This window comes from Furipterus horrens, unplaced genomic scaffold (genome assembly GCF_987537825.1).
Source record: "Furipterus horrens unplaced genomic scaffold, mFurHor1.1.pri manual_scaffold_3, whole genome shotgun sequence".
Classification (NCBI taxonomy): domain Eukaryota; kingdom Metazoa; phylum Chordata; class Mammalia; order Chiroptera; family Furipteridae; genus Furipterus; species Furipterus horrens.
Genome location: NW_028327173.1, coordinates 104,910,232 through 104,924,686, shown reverse-complemented (window position 1 = coordinate 104,924,686; position 14,455 = coordinate 104,910,232). Strand labels below are relative to the sequence as shown.

At 51.3% G+C, this 14,455-nt stretch overlaps 1 protein-coding gene across 1 annotated transcript; it reads left to right on the top strand.

The window, feature by feature from the left end:
- Positions 1-8,251: 8,251 nt before the first annotated feature.
- Positions 8,252-11,606, top strand: CIMAP1C (ciliary microtubule associated protein 1C). Its single transcript, XM_090269970.1, has 4 exons — positions 8,252-8,372; positions 9,371-9,481; positions 10,390-10,503; positions 11,038-11,606. Exons 1-4 carry the CDS (start codon positions 8,252-8,254, stop codon positions 11,517-11,519), a joined length of 828 nt encoding a protein of 275 aa, XP_090126096.1. The 3' UTR covers positions 11,520-11,606.
- The last annotated feature ends 2,849 nt before the right edge of the window (positions 11,607-14,455 follow it).

Genomic DNA, 14,455 nt, shown 5'->3' with positions numbered 1-14,455 from the left:
GATTCCACAACTTGTCCCTTTTTTCCCTTTTCCTCAAGTCAGCAAGGCACCTGGTTCATGTTAGGGGTTAATTACTGGCCAAGTGCGGGCCTGGGGCAGGACACGGGGATCGCTGAGAAGACTGTGTTTGGAGGAATAGAGCTTTTATTTTAGGAATGAAAAAAGAAGATTGGAGAAGGCCTTTGGTTCTTTATGAATCAAAAGCTTCGGGGAGAGTTTTTGATGCACCTCATCTTCCCATTCTTTCCCCTCTTCATCTTCTGCCTTTTGCCAGACCCCTATGCACACAGATTTACCTACCAGGAGTCCACTGTGGAGCCTCCAGCCGCAATTCAGAATGGAGTCAGGGTTAGCTCCAAGCCTCCCCTGCCTTGTTGCTAGGTAGGGAGAGAAACAGGCCCAGAAAAATAATGGCAACTCAGCTTCTCTGCTGGGCCTCCAAGTTTACAAAATATTCATCTGGTCTTTTGACAACCCTGGGAAGTGGTGTGTCGTGAGACAGTGTTGTCTTCTCACTGATGAGGAAACTGAAGCTCTAGTGGGAAAGTGATGCTGGAGCTCTGGCACACAAAGGCCTCTCAGCCCAGCCTGCGGCCCAGCATTTAAAGCCAAGAGCTGTGCTGAGCGGCATCATGCCGAGCAAGCAGGCAGAAAGTTGGGGCCCCACGTTGCTTTTGAACTGGTCCCTGACCACCTCCTACTGTGTCAGAGCAGAAGTCATTGGACTGGGCAGTGCCCACTGCCTGCTCCTCAGTTGTTCCCTCACCAGCCTCTAAAGACCCCTGAGACCCTGGAGCTCTGGTCCTGAGTAGAGCTGACTAGGGCCTCCTCGGCCTCCTCAGGCCTTCTCCCTCTGTATTCTGAACTTTGCCATGACTTTCTCTGGCTTGGTTGGCCGGATGCCTTTGGTGACCATCCCTGACTGCCCCTGCCTCCCTGGCTGCATCTCAGCTTCTTCCAGGAAGCCCCTCTAGTTCTCCTTCCCACCACTGACCTCCCTTTCCACAGACTCCCTGGAGTGGTATCTGTATTCTCTTTGCGCCTAGATGAGTCAGGGCCTCCCTGCTCCCTTGACTGACCCCTTCCCAGCAAAGCATAGGACAGTATCCCTAGGACGGGGGAAAAGGGAGACTCAGAACATATAGAATGAGGCAAGGTGCCTGTAGCCCAGGGGTAGAGAAGGATTCCAAATTTTCTGAAGCTATAAAGACCTGTGGTATGTGCTACCTCAGTTTCCCCAAGAGATTTGCCTCTGGGAGAACAAATAACAAAGATCCCAGCATCACTCCCTTCCCTGCCGGCAGAATTCAGCCAAGCATGTTGGCCAGACCCTCCTTGTCACTCTTACCCCCAGTGCTTTGGGACGAAGAGTGCCTGCTCTGGCAGTGGCCTGGCGCTCTGAATGCCCCTGTGTTTGCACCCTGACTGCTTGGGCCCCACCCAAGGAGCCTGTAGCCAAAGCCAGTTTGCTGGTAAATGGCGGGTGCTCGTGCCCTAGATGAGATGGGACCTGAGCTGGGTGTGCTCCCACTGCCCAGATCTTTTTTTTTTTTTTTTTTAATAATTAAAATATTTATTTGTTTGTTTATTTTTATTTTTAGAGAGAGGGGAAAGGAGAAAGAGAGGGAGAGAAACATCACTGTGTGGTTGCCTCTCATTCGCGCCCCCAACTGGGGACCTGACATGCAACCTAGTCGTGTGCCCTGACTGGGAATCGAACCAGTGACACTTGGCTCGCAGGCCGACACTCAATCCACTGAGCCACAGCAGCCAGGGCCTCCACTGCCCAGACCTTGCCGTCAGGGAATTGGCCCTCTGCCACGAAGGACACAGAACCCAGGCTGCTACTATGCAAGGGGACGCAGGCTTTGGCCCTGATGCTAGTAGTCTCATGGGCAGGAGCTCCACAGCAGTGAACCCTAGGCCTGGGCCTTTGACCAGGGGCCTCTGCTAGGGGTGATCTTGCTTCTGCTCTAGGCTGAAGGTGTTGATGGAGCTACTCCAAGTGCAGGGCCCAGACCCAGAAGGGGAGGGGCCAGCTACTCCCAACAATTACAAAATTCAGGAGCTGAAAAATTGTATTTGCTGCCCTCGGGAGCTGGCTGACGACTGGAGGCCCGTGGCAGGACTTTTGCCTTGGCCAGGGCCAGGGTCTGAGCCATGCCTAAGCCCTAGGGCGACTGGGTGCGGTGGGAGGAGCCTCTCAGAGCCCCTGTTTCCAGGAACACTCATCTTCCTCACCACATCCACAGAGGCTGCGGCTTCAGTGGCCACAGCCAGCTGGCCACAGCTGGCTCCCCCTGGGGCTGCACTATTTCTGAATATTGGTTCATGTTATTAACCCCTGCTTGTGCCCCACTAGTAGACATCCAGCTACCTGCAGAGAGAGTATCTGGGAGGGGAAATGAACAGTCCCCATTTGAATGGAAAATCTGTGCATATACTTACTTAGGGTCCTGCACAGGGCAGCCGTCTTTGGGGACTGGGGAAATCTTCCTATAAGGATGAGAAATACCTGCTCAGAACCATGAATGAGGCTTTAATGGGTGTTAGGGGTTGTGAGTCTGAGCTGGTGGCTGGGCATGGCAGTGGAAAGAATGTGGGGTTAGAAGCCAGAAGTCTGGTTCTGCCAAGCCTTTTTGTGGCCTCTGGTGAGTCACTGCACCTCTGCGCCATTCCCTTCACCTCTAAATTATAGAACCACCGTGGTGCTTGGAAGATGCTCTACAACAGAGTAGCACCTCTTCATAAACTGTGAAGGGCAGTGCCTGGTGGTTATGTTGCTGGGAAGTGTTAATACCAGGTCCTGCTCTCTGCATGACTCCTGGGAGTCCCTTGAAGGAGAGACAAGACTGACAACCAAGAGCCAGCTGGAGCCAGTGGGCAGGGCTGTCTTCAGCCTGTGTGGGGCATAGTCGGTATGCTGCTCTACACAGGAGCGGAGAGCTCAGATTTCAGCCCCATTGGCTAGGTGTCCTTGTGCAGTAAAAAGCCTGTGGTAGCCAGCCTCCAAGATGGCCCTCACCTTCTGGCATTCATCTGGCTGTGTAGCCACCTTCCACATTGAATAGGGCTGACGTGCTTGGTCAATAGGGCATTGCGGAAATGATGCAGTATGAAATTCCAAGGAGAGATCATAAAAGACATGGAAGCTTGTGCCTTGCTCTCTTCTGATTGATTGTTCCGGGGAAGCCCGACGCCATGACTTGAGGACAGTTAAGCAGCCTGTGGAGGACCCATGTGGAGAGGACTGAGTCCTCTTACCAACAGCCAGCATCAAGTCACCATTCATGTGAGTGTGCCATATTGAAAATGAATCTGCCAGCCCCAATCGAACTTTCAGATGACTGCAGACCCTACTTGTGAAATCTTGACTGTGACTTCTTGAGAGACCTGGAGCTAGAACCATCCAGCTAAACCACTTTTAAACTCCTGACACACAGTAACGGTCTTAGATTTTGAGGACAGTTTGTTATGCAGCAATAGGTAACCTGCACAACTGTAAACGGTAGTCCAGTGAGCCAGAATGAAAATGTGCCTGGGACTCAGAACGTAGGACTCTGCTCTCTTGAGCAGTGATGTTTCCTTGATCAAGCAATGGATTGACTCATTCATTCATTCATTCATTCATTCATTCAACAGTATTTCTCAAGCACATACCATATGCTGGAGGCTAGGGACACAAGAGTAAATGACAGAAGCCCTTGGGAGCTCACAGGCTCCCAAGTCACCTGGTGATTGTTGTGGATGTGGGGATTAAAGACAAGTGAGATGCCTAGGACAAGCTCAGTTTTCTAGCTTGGGCACTTGGACGGATGGTGCCGTCATTTATTGAGATAAACAGGCTCAGGGGCATCTCATAAGAAGAAAAGCTTTGGGCATGTTGATTTTGAGATGTTTGTGAGAAACCCTGGTGATATTATGCAAGCTGTCAGACATATGGGTCTAAGCTCCTAAAAAGGTCTCAGTCAGAAGCATATATCCAGAAATTCTTGGGGTGCAGATAATGGGATTGAAGTAATGAAAGAAGAGAGTACTCAGGCAAAAGGAGGGTGGGGGACAAGAGCAAGGTCCAAGACTGAACGCTGACACATCAACATTTTTTTCTCTTAACTTTTTCTTGGACATAATTTAAGACTTACAGAAAACTAGCAAGACCATTATAAATATTTCTCACATACTCTTTACCTAGATTTCCCAAATGTTAATATTTCACCATAGTTTAAACTATTTTCTCTGTACATACATGTGTTTTCCTGAACTATTTGAAAGTAAGTTACAGACATAATGTTCCTTCATCCTCAAATACTTCAGTGTATATTTTCTAAGAACAAGGACCTTCTTTTTCATAATCAGAGTGCAATGATCAAAATCAGGACATTAACATTGGTACAATACCTTTAACTAGCCACAGACTTTTTTCCAGTTTTGCCAATTTCCCCAATAACATCCTTGACAGCAAAGGAAAATTCTGGCTTCTGTGTTGCATTTAGTCATCCTGTCTCTGGGGTTTCTATAAACATGGAAAAGTTCTTCAGTGTCCCTTGTCTTTCATGACATTCAGAAATGTTATTTTTTCTGTTTATATATTTTTCCTTTTTATTGTATTTATTGGGGTGACACTGGTTAACAAAATTATACAGGTTTCAGGTGTGTGACTCCACAACATATCATCCGTACACTGTATTGTGTGTACACCACCCCAAGTCAAGTCTCCACCCATCACCATTTATCCCCACTATACGCTTTCATCTCCCCCCACCCTTCCCCCCACCGCAATCACCACACCGTCGCTTATGTCCATGAGTTCTTTCTCTTTTTATTTTTCACTCAATCCCTCCACCCCCCAGGTCCCCCCACCCCCTGTGGAAATGTTATTTCGTAAAGTGAATCTTGATTTGAGTTTACCTGGTTTCTTCATAACTGAATTCAGATTATGCATCTTTGGTGGGAACAGCCCAGAGGAGATGCTGTGTCTTTCTCAGGACACCCTCTCTGGAGGTACACAACACCTCTGTGTTCCATTGTTGATGATGTTAACGTACATCACTTGGTGGAGGTGGAGCCTGCCAGCATTCTCCCAGTAAAGTTACTGTTTTTCCCTTTGCAATTAATAAGCATGTGCCAACATTGAAAAGCCAGGTTGAGAAAGAATAGTCAGGAAGAAAGTTTGTGAAGGCACAGTGGGGACATGGGAGGAAGACCAGAACATCTTGGAACCAGGAGGAGGTGCTGTAAGGAGGGGGGAGTCATTGGTCAGTTTGTTCCTAGGCTGCTGAGAGGCCAGCTGGGCACAGGTGAAAGCGTCCGTCGGTTGCAGCTTCCGCATGTAGGTCAGAGTTGAGGTGGCATGATGGGCCTGTGGAGAATCAAAGTGTGAAAGGGAGGTGAGAACAACACCAGGGAAATGCCGCTTTGGGGAAGTTTGCCTGTGGACTGGAGGAGAGGGATTCGGGCTGTGATGGAGAGGTGTGTGTGGCCAGGGAGTTGGTCTGTAATAGATGGAAGAATTAGGGTATGTGGAGTGAGCTAGGAAGGGGCCAGATGAGGGGTGAAAGCAAAGAGAGGGGCTATAGAGAGCAAAATGTTCTTGAGGAGGCAGAGGAGATGGGAGAAATCTTAGTGGGTGGGTCCTTCCCAGCCCCAGAGGGAAGTGGGAGCAGGTGATGGGGGAAGCCAGTGGTTCTGATGGTGAGGCAGGGAGGGGCCTCTCCTTTCTCAGCTGAGGAGGAGGTGGATCAGGGGCTGGAGGAAGGGTCAGGCATGAAAAGTGGAATGAGCCATGCTTGAAATGATCTCTGGAGAGAGAGACAGCAAGCTGACCAGAAAGAAGACAGGCAGTTGGGTGGCACAAAGGCAAGTCCAGGATTTAAAGGCCATGAGCTTTTTGCTGCCTGGTGCAGGTGGACAAGGCAGTCCTGGTGACTTATCAGGAAAAAAGCAGCAAGGAGGGCAATGAAGGCAAGATGGAACTGAAGTATGGGGAGAAAGTGCAGGGTCAGTGACAAAGTCTCAGTAATAGTAAGCAATTTGTGCAATTTGGATGAGAAAGGTGGAATGGTGGGCCCGTGTTCCAAAGGGAGGCAGATGGTCAGTGCCATGGAGGCAGGGAGAGGGCCAGGGTGGGCAGGGGAGGGGGGCTGGGAGGGAGGTATCCGGAGATGAGGAGGTCTGGCAGCTGGGAGGCCAAAGGATTGGTGGGAGGTCCCTGGAGAGACCTAAGTCACCAGGCTAATGGCAGGAATTGGGGAGGTAGGGGAGAAGACCATGAGTCAAGGCCACCAGGTGTCTGAGCCAGGACAGATGGCAGCTTTGAGGAGATGCGGAGGGGCACTCTGGATGCTGGATCCCTTGGAGGAGTGGTGCTTTTGACAGGAAGGAGACACTGCCTTGGATGCCTTGTGGGTACTGAGAAGATGAGGGACCCTCTCTACCTTGGACTGGGAGGGACAGGGCAATGGGAGACAGACTGAAGCTTTGGAGAGGACTGATAGCTGTCTTCAGGAGTGAGCTAGGTCTCTGTGAATGCTGGAGGGAGGGAAGCATTTGGAGCAGAAGCAAGGGTGTAGAGTGGCTCAGTTTTTCCAAGAGAGCTGTGCACAAGGGGGAAAGACAGGAGTAGTGCAGGCGGAGGGGAGTGTCAGGGAGGCCCCCAGACCAAGATGGTGGAGGTCCCGGCATCACATCTGGCCCCTGTTGACATGAGGGGACCATCACGGCTCCAGAACAGCGGGCCCACAGCTTTCTTCAGGAAAAGCTGCCGAGGATGGGGGTGTAGAGGCAGCACTGCCCGTGGCCCCAAGCCACAGCCAATGGAGGCTGGGCCAATTCCTGCCTTGCCAAGCCTCGCCTCTGCAGAAATCAGAGGCTTGGCTCCTCTGTAGATGATGTGAAGGGTGTGGGCAAGTCTGCCCACTGTTCTGAGTATGCATGGCTGGTCTGCTCCTTACTGTGCCTGCTGGTGGGAATAAGTGCACAGCATACTTTGGTTTCCATTAGATGAGAGGCTGTGATCCAAAGAGAGTTGTGGGGTTTTGTCCTGGTTCTGTCTTTGCTACTGATGTGTGGGGAGACTTTGGGCAAATCCTTCTCCTTTTTGGGCCTCAGTTGCCTTATCTACGTAGTGGGGCTGTGACAGACACCTTCTCTAAAGCCAGCTGTCATCTGTTTGCAAGATGGAAACCCCTTTCCTGGTTTCCATCAAGTCTCATCTGAGCTATGAACTGGTTGGTGCAAGCAGGCCCCAGCGCCTCCAAAACACTTGGACTTTTAGGGGCGAAGATGTCTCCAGACTTTCCTCGCCCTGGGGCTCTTATATCAATCATATGGCAGATAGGTGTCTTCCCTTCCACTCAGTGTTTCCTCTCACACCCCACTACCCGAGTTGCTCCTGACCACAGGCACAGGAATTGGCTTCTTAAGGTTTCTTAAGGCCTTGGTGCCACCCTTCCACCCTCCTTTATTTGTTTCTCATTTCCTGCCTGAGCTGCCAGTAGCAGACAAGTATTCCTTGAGCTAGACATAGATTTCTACAGATACTGGCTTTGGGATTGGAGTCTAGGAAGCTATCAGACAGTTACACCTTAGTGTGAGGTAATTGGCTTGATCCTTTCCCAAGGAAACGAACTTTGATAGAAGGGAGGGCATCGGTGGGAACCTGGTGGGATAGGTGGGAGGGGTGGTGGGGTAAAGGGCCACCCTAGGGGGCTCTGCAGGCTGCAGGAACTCTTGAGCCATGACTGATCTGTTCTTTCTATTCCTTTCGCTAATCTTAGGGAACCCGCCAGGAGTAAAGAGCTGGCTCCGTCATCCTATCTCTCCCTCTTCCTTCAATGACCCAGGGTCCTGGGGACCCTTCAGGCTATTTAGCTTGGTTGGAAGTAAGGGGCAGTGGGGCCAAGTTCTCAGGGTTCCACAACTGAGCTGCCAGTGTTGAATCCCTACATCACAGTTCAGGCATCATGGCAACGGACAGAGATAAACACCAGGCTTCACAGTCTAAGTTCTGTAGTGATGTCATCTCCAGCTCCTGCCTGCTGGGCCTTGTGGCAGCTGTACCCTAGATGGTCTCAGCTGCTCATGCTGGAGTACTGTCTTCCTTCTCAGCCCCTACACCTCCTCTGAAGTGGGGGAGACTGCGGACATAGGGGCCTGGGCAGGGGCACCTGGAACAGGCCCCACACAAACCCAGCTCCTTGCCTGCTGCTTAGATGTCTCAGTAGCTGCTATCGCTCCTTCCTTGGCCCTAGCCATGAAACTGCCCAAGGCATCCAAGAACTCTTTGTTCTCTGGGAAGCACCCAGAGAAGAAGGTGCAGGTGCCCTTATGGCAGGAGATAAAGCAGACCCCTGCGATCATGGCGATGATCAAAGGTGAGAGCAGACCCCTCTGCCCTGAGCTTGGGCTCATTCCTCTCATGTCAGGGCTGCTGAAGGTGTCCCAGCCTTCCAGCCCTGCCTCCTGAAGTCTCTTCTTGAATCCCACAGAAGATTTGTGACTCCAAGCTGAACCTTGCCAGCAGTGATTAGCAGCTGGGAATTTTCGGGGGTAGGTGGGTAGAAGAGGAAGGGAGTGTGAGGCCTGAAGTGATCCCAGCTTTGGAAGAAGGCTGGGGTTTTATTGGAGCTTTCAGCCCAGCTTTAGCTTTCCTCACTTCCCTTGAATCTTACTCTCAAATGAAAGCAGAAATACTAATTTTTGACTCTGACTGGTGTGGCTCAGTTGGATGGGTGTCATCCTGCAAAACAAAAAGTTGTGGGTTTGGTCCCCAGTCAGGGGCATGAGAGACAACCAATTAATGTTCCTTTCTCACATCAATGTTTCTCTTGCTCTCTTTCTCCCTCCCTTCCCTTTTATTTTTTAGGAAATAAAATCTAAAAAAAAAAATGCTAATTTTTACTACATTGTTAATGACTGATTATTGCTCTATGTGAGAGGTGGTTTAGTATGTAATTATATGTTGGGGCTCTACTGGCTAATTGTCTCAGAATTTTCACATTACCAGCTTGTGTGACTTTGGGCAAATTGACATTTCTGTGCCTCAATTTTCTTATCTGTAAAATGGGAAAAATGATAGTCTCTAGTTTACAGAGTTGGTAGGAGGCTTAACTGAAATAATCCATAGAAAATACTTAGTGTAGTATGTGGCACAGAAGAAATTCTCAGTTAATTGTAACATTACCTTTCTTATTATTCATTGCCTGCACAAGAAAAATTACGTTTTATCTGGGAACACTGCCTTTCACTCAAAGAAGCAGCCTGATGGTGGGATATATGGCACAGTGTCTTCAGGGGAGCAAAGATCCAAATGTTGTCACTGTGCACTGTATTTGGGGCTTCCTGCCTCTGATCTGGTCATCCATCCTCACAGGTCCAGGGCCTGCCAAATACATGCGGCCATCCTGCATAGGCCACCTGGGCCACGACAGCTCCATGTTCTGGGAGCCAGCCTGCAGTCTGCACACACAGCACGAGGAGAAGGGTGAGTGCCCCCATGCCTGTCACTCCCTTGGGTGGAGGGTTATTATTGTTGTATGTTTGGGGGTGGCAGTGAGAGGAAAGGAGCCATTATCTGTAGCCATAGGCTCCTGGGAACCCAGGCCTGCCCTGAACTTGACACCAATGTGATCTGCTGGGTCCAGAAGGAAGTCAGCAGAGATGCCCAGTGGCCCAGCCTACCGCAGAGGTGACTCTGTGGGTATCCCTCTACTGGACTTCCTGAGGGCGCTTGAAAGGGATGCTGTCACTGTTCAGCTGGCAGAGCAAGGTCTCCTGTCTGGTCATTGGCAGGGACCTTTCAGTTCTGGCTACTATGGGTTCACTTGCCATAGCAGCTAGGCAGGAATAGCTGGGGAATTGGGAAAGAGTGGTGGGGATGGCAGCCCCCAAGCCTTCTCAGGTGGCTTAGAACCCCCTGGAAAGGTGGGGGCAGAGAGCCACAGAAGAGCTGGGGCTGCTGGCCAAGGTCAGTGAGAGGGGAGGCAGGGCAGGGTTATGTACGTGGAGTCTGAGATTGAGAGTGCTTGCTAGGCCCCTCTCTGGGCTGGCACACCTGCCTCAGCAGGGGAACCCCTGGCTGAGGCTGGACCTCTTTCTAACCCTAACAATAGCCACTGTGCCTATTACTACCCTTGGCCACTAGTCTCTGGCCTGCAAACCAAGCTGCTGTGAGCCTGTTAGTTCATCTGTATCTCTGAACAAGCTCTTGAGAATGTTAAAAGCCCCATTTTACAGATGAGGAAATCAAAGTTCCCCAAACACCCAAGAGCCCAAGGAATCAAAAGGGAACCCTTAGCTCTTCCATTGGGGAGTAGTGTCTCGCTTGGGCACAGTCCAGGCTGACCCTGGGGCAGCCTCTGGGTCTGACTGAGCTCCTTGGCTGCCCTGCAGAGATCACAGGCCTCTGCAGCCCTGGGCCTTGTTATTTCTTGGATCCTAAGATAACTCGATTTGGAATGTCCAGCTGCCCACAGGTGCCCATGGAGGAGCGCATCTCTAACCTGCGTAAGATGGGGTAGGGAGGTTGAAGGGTGGAGGTCTATACCCTTAGGACCTGAGCAGGGACAAAGGATCATGACTCCCCTCTCCAGGTGTGTCTGTGGATGCTGGCAGGTCCCTGCAATGTCACATCAAGATACCAGTGTCACCATGTCTATGTCACAGTACTTAACGTCTTGAAGCCAATGTTATGCGTATATGTCGCAGGGTGGTTGTTACAATAAAAATGGGGCTCATATTGGGGCAGCAATATTGCTGTACTAATGCACTCCTAGACTGTAATGGTTTCAGGACGTTTTCTTGATGCTATCACAGGGAAAATGTCAGAATGCTGATAGCTCAAAGGTGATGTTCTGATGATACTGTGTTTTTTATATTATGACAATAGTGTCACATTCCGATGTCAGAAAGACCTAAGTCCCTCCCCTGCCCATAGTCCCATGCAGGATTGGATGTGTCCCTGCCCAAAGCTAAGGAGGCTCTAGTGAAGTCGCGTCAGGCTGACCAAGGCCTCAGCTCCCCACCTTCACCCACTTTCAGGCCTGATCTCCACCCCAGCCTCCTGCCACTACTGCTTGGAGAAGACCCACCCTCCTGGGGAACGTAGGGCTCCACAGTACACTTTCGGCTACCGGGTTCCATACAGAGTGACAGACCCCAATCCAGCCCCCAACTGCTACCACCTGCCATGCATGCTGGGGCCCAACATCCCCATCAGCCAAGCTGCTCCTTGCTACAGTTTGACCTCCACAGACAAGAACTGGTTCTACAAGAAGAATGTGGCAGGCGGTCCTGGGCCAGCCATGTATACCCGACCTGAGCCGTCTGTCTACCAGAACCGAAGCCCCATCTACAGCATGGCCAAGCGTTTTGCCTACCCAGTGGACCACAAACCTCAGCCTGGCCCAGGGTCCCATGATGTCCAGCGGGTCACAGTACACAAGCCTTGCACACCCGCTTTCACCATGGGTGTCAAACACTCACCTTACCTGTGCCCGCTTGTCATTGACATTCATGATTGAGTCCCCTCCTGCTATGGTGCACTCACCCAGTCCTCCCCACAGATGATATTTTCTATACCAAATCGATCAACTTACCATGGTTTTGAATAGCAGAGCTGATGCCTGCTGTGTTTAGCACACAGAAGGTATTAAATATTTTTATTGCTTTATTCCTTCATTTGCAAATGTTCATGATTGCTCCCTTTGGGCCCTGCCCTGAATGAGGGGTGGGGATACTGGGAGGCATGAGAGGAGCCCCTGTCTGGGGTATGGTGTCTGTGCTGTGTTCCACACTCTTCAACAAGACTGGGCTGGGCACGCTTGACAGGGAGTGAGTGAGTAAGCTTAGGGACCCATCTGTCTTGCAGTAGATTAGAAAGATGTCATTTTGCTGACAATGCCATTTATTATGAAGGCTGCAAACATTAGTGATACTTGGGCTGAAAGTGTTGGGTAGGAGTGGGGGCTGGATGGTGGCAGCAGCTGATGCTCTTCTGTGTCACTGGGCCAGAGGAGCTACAGGGCACCACCACTGAATAAGGGTTTTCTGATTTAGTGCTCAACCCTTCCCAAGGCCCACCAGTGGAAAAATGAAGAAACTGAGGTGCAGTGCTAGGAAAATAACTTTGACCATATAACATGTTAATGCCTGCCTCTAGATAAAGGTCCTCATTCAGTATGTGAGCAGAGTTGGGGCTCAGTATGTGAGCAGGATTAGGACTCAGTGGATGAGACTCAAGGCATGGCAGAGTGCCCACCAGAGCGTTCTTCTTTCTTTCCTGTGGACTCAATCCTTGGGTCACCCCTGTCAGGGCTGGGTGGTAAAATTATAGTCACATGACCCTCCTGGATGCTGGCCCAGGGGGCTGCTCTCTGTCATTGTATTGTTGCTGGAGACACACTGAGGGACAGTTGTCACAGGCTCACAGAAACTAAGGGGATGGTGGCCCTCGGTGGGGAGCATAGGTGGGGACCTTCCTTCAGGGAAAGACTAATGCACCACAGACGGGCATATAGGTAGGGGCTGTGCACAAACACATGTCCCTTACCCACATATACACAGAGACAAGACAGACACTTCTTACTGCACATGCTCACTTGTGTATGCACACACAACGCATAGGCAGAGACGCCACCCCGCAATACCAGATACACTCCAACGCAGCCCTGATACGGTACTCATGGGGAAAGATAGACGCAACACACACAGACACCACAGCATACACTACACACACCTGTTAACTACCACACATGCATGCCCCTTTGCCCCCAGGCACCCCCTTATCTCATGCACACACCCATGTCCACCCAGGCTCACTCACACTGCCCAGTGCTCTGGAGAATAATGTAGACGAACCAAGAGAATGCCCCTTCTTCTCCCCCTGCCAGAAGGGTTTCTGTGCTCAGGAAGGAGCTGGATTGTGATTCCCAGTCTTGGGGTCAGAGTTGCTGCTGGCTGGCTCCCAGTCCTCCAGTCTAGGGTCTTACCTCTAGATAGGGTGCACATGGCTCTGCCCACCAAGATAAGCCAGATCCAGCACTCAGATGCCTGAGGGGTGGCCCAAGGACCAGTTGACTAGAGTAGGAGCTTCTGCCACCCGGCCCTCCAGGTCCTCATCCTTGGTGGGGATGGGGGCAGGGGAGGTGGTTGGAGGGCATGTGTCCCTAGATTCCTGGTCGGGGTCAGCAGCTGCATCTCCAAGCTCCCTGCAGACGGAGAATCCTGTTCTGGCTTCTCTCTCCTCTCTCTGTCTATGATATTCCATCTGGCTCCTCCCCCTCCAAGTCTCTCTGCTTACATCCGGCTTTCTTCTCTCCTTTCCTTCATTCTCCCTTTTGCTCCCATGTCCCTTTGCCCTGTTTATCCTCTAGAATAAAGACTAACATTTAATTACTCTGCAAACAACAGAGCGTCAGTGGAAGCCCTAACAAGAGGAGGACTGTGTGAGTGCTGTGGCCTGTGGACGGTGTGCTGAGGGCACCCACAGTCTTGCTGTTCTTTGTTTGCTCTTCTCTTCCGGAGCTTCATTTTTCCCTAGGAGAGTGGAAGCATGTTTCCTTTCAGGGAAGGAAGGGAGGCAAAAGAGAAATTTTAAAAAGCCCTTGTTGTAAACACTGTGTTGTGTAGAGTGGGGGCTCAGAAGGAGAGAGGGACTGAGAAAGTGGCAGGGATGGAGACAAGGCAGCTGAGAGATGGGAGAAGGGGGGCCCAGCTGAGCAGAAGCCCCTGCCTCAGGGCGTGAGTGGGTGTGAGCACCAGGTAGAGCTGCCAGGGCGAGCGAGTTGATCTGGGGTGGTGGAAAGCGCTGGAGGAGGGAGGCCTTTATACTACGTCCCAGGCAGTGCCCAGGAGGGACAGGCCCTCCAGGCTCTGGGGACGCCAAGGTGAGTAAGATAGACAAGTGACTGTTCTTGGGGACTGTAAAATCTACTGGAAATAAAAGCAGCGGCTTCATGTGTTCAACACCTGCCATGCGCCAGGCACTTACACAAGCTGACAGTCAGAGGGGTGGGCGGCCTGCCCAGTGATACACAGCCAGGGGTGGGGCGCCAGGGTGTCTGCCCAAATCTATCTGACTCCAACCCTCCCTTCACACAGCCTCTGCTGGGGGACTGGGGCTGGAAAAGAGGGCTGGAGACTTGGCTCTGCCATGTCTGGGTGTGACCTTGAACAAACCCTCCCTTCTCTGGGCCTCAGTTTCCCCACCTGAAAAGTGGAGAGAATGCTGGCTGCTCTGCAGGGCTGTGGGAAGGATCAAATGTCTGGATGTGGGTGTTCACCTAGCTCTGGTTCCTTGGAGAGCCAACTGAGCATGTGGGGGAACAAAGGACACTCAGTGCTGGGGGAGGGACCATCCAGCGGCAGCCCCGGCCTCAGCAGCTGGAAGGAGGGGGACTCCCGCTCAACTCCTTGCTGCCTCTCAATGGCAAGATTTGGGTACTGTAGGTAATCGGTA